Source organism: Octopus bimaculoides, chromosome 23 (assembly GCF_001194135.2).
Source record: "Octopus bimaculoides isolate UCB-OBI-ISO-001 chromosome 23, ASM119413v2, whole genome shotgun sequence".
NCBI classification, from domain to species: Eukaryota; Metazoa; Mollusca; class Cephalopoda; order Octopoda; family Octopodidae; genus Octopus; species Octopus bimaculoides.
The window spans coordinates 21,407,551-21,411,364 of NC_069003.1; the positions used below are offsets into that span (position 1 = coordinate 21,407,551).

Here is a 3,814-nt window from a genome sequence, read left to right on the forward strand (position 1 = left end):
TGATGACGATGATGATGATGATGATGATGATGATAAACTGTGATATTTGTGGTGGTGTAAAGAGTGATGACGACAAACAATGGTCATTGTTCATGGTACCGGCAATGATGACAGAGATAGGAGCAACAATGGCGATGGTTGTAACAATGGTAATGATGATGATGATGATGATGATAGTAACGATCCTCAATGCTTGTGATGACAATAACATTGTCAGCAGCATTAATGACAATGAAGGTGATGATGGTGATGATGATGGTGGTGATGATCGTGATGGTGACAGTACCATTGACAACGACAATAACAACAGCAATAATATTGAAGGAGAAGGATGATGACAAATGCTTAAGTCCTTTACATCACTACCAGTCTCCTCCTCCTCCTCATCATCATCATTATTATTATTATTATCACAATAATGAGAAAGACTCAAAACTGCTATCAAAAAAAAAAAAAACTTAAGTAATCAAAAAAGAAAGTGGCAATGAAATGAAATGAAATTACAACAACAGCAGCAGCAGCAGCAACAATACCATGATTTAAATATCAAGTTTCTGAAATCTCCTCACTCCTACCACCAAAAAAAGAAGAAAAAAAAAAACCAAACAAGAAGAATAAAAAGGAACCTAATTAATTATAAGAAAAAACTCTAAAATTTCCTTCAGAACTCACCTTCGCTGGAAAATTTCGTATTCCATATTGTTCTACTTTCCTTGCTGTATCTAATAAATTTAAGTCAGCCTCCGAAGGACCTTGGCCACTGAACACAGCAACAGGAGATAGAAAGACAAACACAGAGAGTAAAGAGAGAGAAAAATTAATAAATAGAGAGAGAGTTTGTGATACATGTTGATTTATTACATGTCACACATGGAGTTACTTGTGTGTGTATACATCACATAGGCACACACAATGTTACAAAGAGACCTCATTACTTACATGTTACACAAACCATCTACAAGGCTACTCATAAGTTACATGTCACACAGAAGTAAAACTATAAAGACATATTTGCTACATTGGTGTGTACTTGTCACAAGTGATATAATGAGTGACAGAGGTTTGTGACTTACATGTGATACAATATGAAGCAAAGAGAATAATTTTCTAATATGTTTGATACAAAATTCGTCACAATGTAACTTGTGCCCTTGATATACACATACACAAAGAAATACACATGTGGCACAAAATGTTATTAACTAGAACTCTGTTACTTGTGACAAGAGAAATTTACCTAAAGGTGAGGATGATGTAACAGTGTTGCAAAATGTTACACAGACCTAAAAATGTATTATTTAGCATAAAGTGTGCCACAAGGTTTCATGAGATCTTGTGGCAGATCAATGCAGGGAGCATCTAAACCAATAGTTCTCAACCAGGGTCCATACATGACTTTTTGGGACCCAAACTAACAAAACAGTAAACTGGGGACCCACGGTAGTATTTTAAGGGTCCACAAAAAGTTTTGCTTTAGATGTATTTACTGCAAGAAACAGCCAGGTTTCTTTCCCTGACATTTATAGTTCATCCTATGGAAGTGAATGAGTGAATTGAATAGCAAAATGGGAATTCTGAAAGAAGTATCTTTAAGATTAGTTCTTAAACATCGAATGGCTATAGGGGGCCACAAGAATAAAATAGTAAACAAAGGGATCCATAATGGGGTTCTGAGAACCACTGCTTTAAATGGTTGCTCGACCTGCTAGAAACAGCAGCTAAATCTCATCCAAAATTACATCCTGGCAGTTTTTAGTTTGTAGTAGAAAAGAGAGTTTTAGCTCTTCATAAAATGCACTTGCCATGCCTTAGGCCCTCAATTTCTACTGGAAGATACTAGTGTGTAAGGATGTGGTTGTAACATTTGGCATACTCAAGGCATTTTAAAACCTGGGTGGGTTGGTCGGTATCAAATGGTTGTGTGATACAAAGAGTTACATTAAACAACAGAAGAAATTCTTCATTATGTAACACAGCATCATTAAACAGAACTTGGAGTATATGGCCTGGTCACATGTACCATGTTTGCACTAATTGATTTGGGTGCTTACATAGTCATGAGTAGACATAGACTCCCTCTCGACTCTCCCACCCTTTGATCTAGTGCCACACTTAAGATGTGGTACAAATAATTAACAATTACACAATCAAGAAATCATTATGTAACCAATGTTACAAGTGTCACAAGTACCATCAAAGAGATTACTCATGGAATACAACAGTAAAAAACATAGATCATCTTTACATAACACAAACAATGTTACATATGTGACAAACAGTGTCAGACCTGTATCAAACAAAAAAGTAACATCAAACTTGTATGTAATACAACAGTAACAAAAAAGACAATCTTCATGTAAGACAAGCAATATTACATCTGTGTCATAATATGAAACAACATTAAACAGGAGAAAGAGAGTAGAGTCACTCACATGTGTTGTCTGTGATATTCCATAATCTTAAGATCGAGATCAGGAGATTGATGAGGCACAAATTTATGGAGACTCAAATAGGATTCATCTAAATATTCGTCTTCTAAGAAGTCACCAATTTCAGCTGAAGATTAAAAAGAAATATTCACATATTTAGAACTCAACAATTCTCATTCCCATTCCATCGTCACCATCATTTAATATCCCTATTCTATGCATTGTTCTAAACATTCACAACTGTCTGATGATCTATTACCTGAAACCTTGAGTAACAGTTTAAGTCTTTTCAGCTTTAACAAAACATTATATGTATACCATCATCATAATCATTTAACCTATTACCTCCCATAATTATATTGACTGGAATTTTTGAAACTTTGATTTCTAGCATAAAACAGCCTTAGATACACCCTGGAATGATAAAAATAACATTTCAAATAGAAATAAGTGAGATATTGGGTGAAAAATTAGCAAACCTCATTTGAATATCAGAGAAATATACCTAGTAGATATAGCAAAAAGTTTAGATATGTGTAAATATTGACAGATAATTACGAAATTTGTAATTTTTAAGTGAGCTCATATGAGATCACTGGTAGGTAATGGGTTAACATATATTTCCCCATCCTAGCCATAGGTTGGACAGTTTGACAGAATTCAGCAAGCCACAGGGCTGTGTTGAGCTCTGGTAGCTGCTTTCACATGGTTTCTACAGCTGGATGCACTTCCTGATGCCAACCACTTCACAGAGTGTAACTGTGCACTTTCTAGGAGTTGCCAAGTCACATGTAAAACAAGACTCTCCTTGACTGAGAGGCTGTAGTATTGAAGAAGGTGGCTTTATGCCAGGTGATGAGGAGTTGAAGTATGATAAAGAGACAGGAACAAGAGTCTTGCAGTAGAGGAGAAACATGGCTACTCCAGTTGGAAAAGAAGAGGGGGGGTGTTGAAAAGGCATCAGGGCATACCCTTAAGTTACAAGAAAATCAACATTAAAGAAACAGTCCAGAGTATTGGACAGGGTACATCTAGATAGATAGATAGATAGATAGATAGATAGATAGAAAGAGATAGGTAGATAGATAAAGAGATATACAAACAGATATAGATAAACAGGTAGATAGATATAGATGGATGGATGGATGGATGGATGGATAGATAGACAGATAGAGACAGACAGACAGACAGATAGATAGATAGATAGATAGACAGAGACAGTTAGACAGAAAGATAGACAGAGAGATAGATAGACAGAGAAATAGATAGACAGAGACAGATAGACAGAGAAATAGATAGACAGAGAGATAGATAGACAGAGACAGATAGACAGAGAGATAGATAGTCAGAGAGATAGATAGACAGAGAGATAGATAGACAGAGAC

At 35.7% G+C, this 3,814-nt stretch overlaps 1 protein-coding gene across 1 annotated transcript in view; it reads right to left on the reverse strand.

Annotated features, from left to right (window-relative positions):
- The window catches only part of LOC106867812 (FERM, ARHGEF and pleckstrin domain-containing protein 1), a 303,490-nt gene that overhangs the window by 79,508 nt on the left and 220,168 nt on the right, over window positions 1–3,814 (reverse strand). Inside the window, exons 7-8 of the mRNA XM_052976041.1 lie at window positions 2,433–2,556; window positions 673–760 (exon numbers count right to left, since the gene is read on the reverse strand). Coding sequence (XP_052832001.1) covers window positions 673–760; window positions 2,433–2,556 — 212 coding nt within the window. The remainder of the gene's footprint in view (window positions 1–672; window positions 761–2,432; window positions 2,557–3,814) is intronic.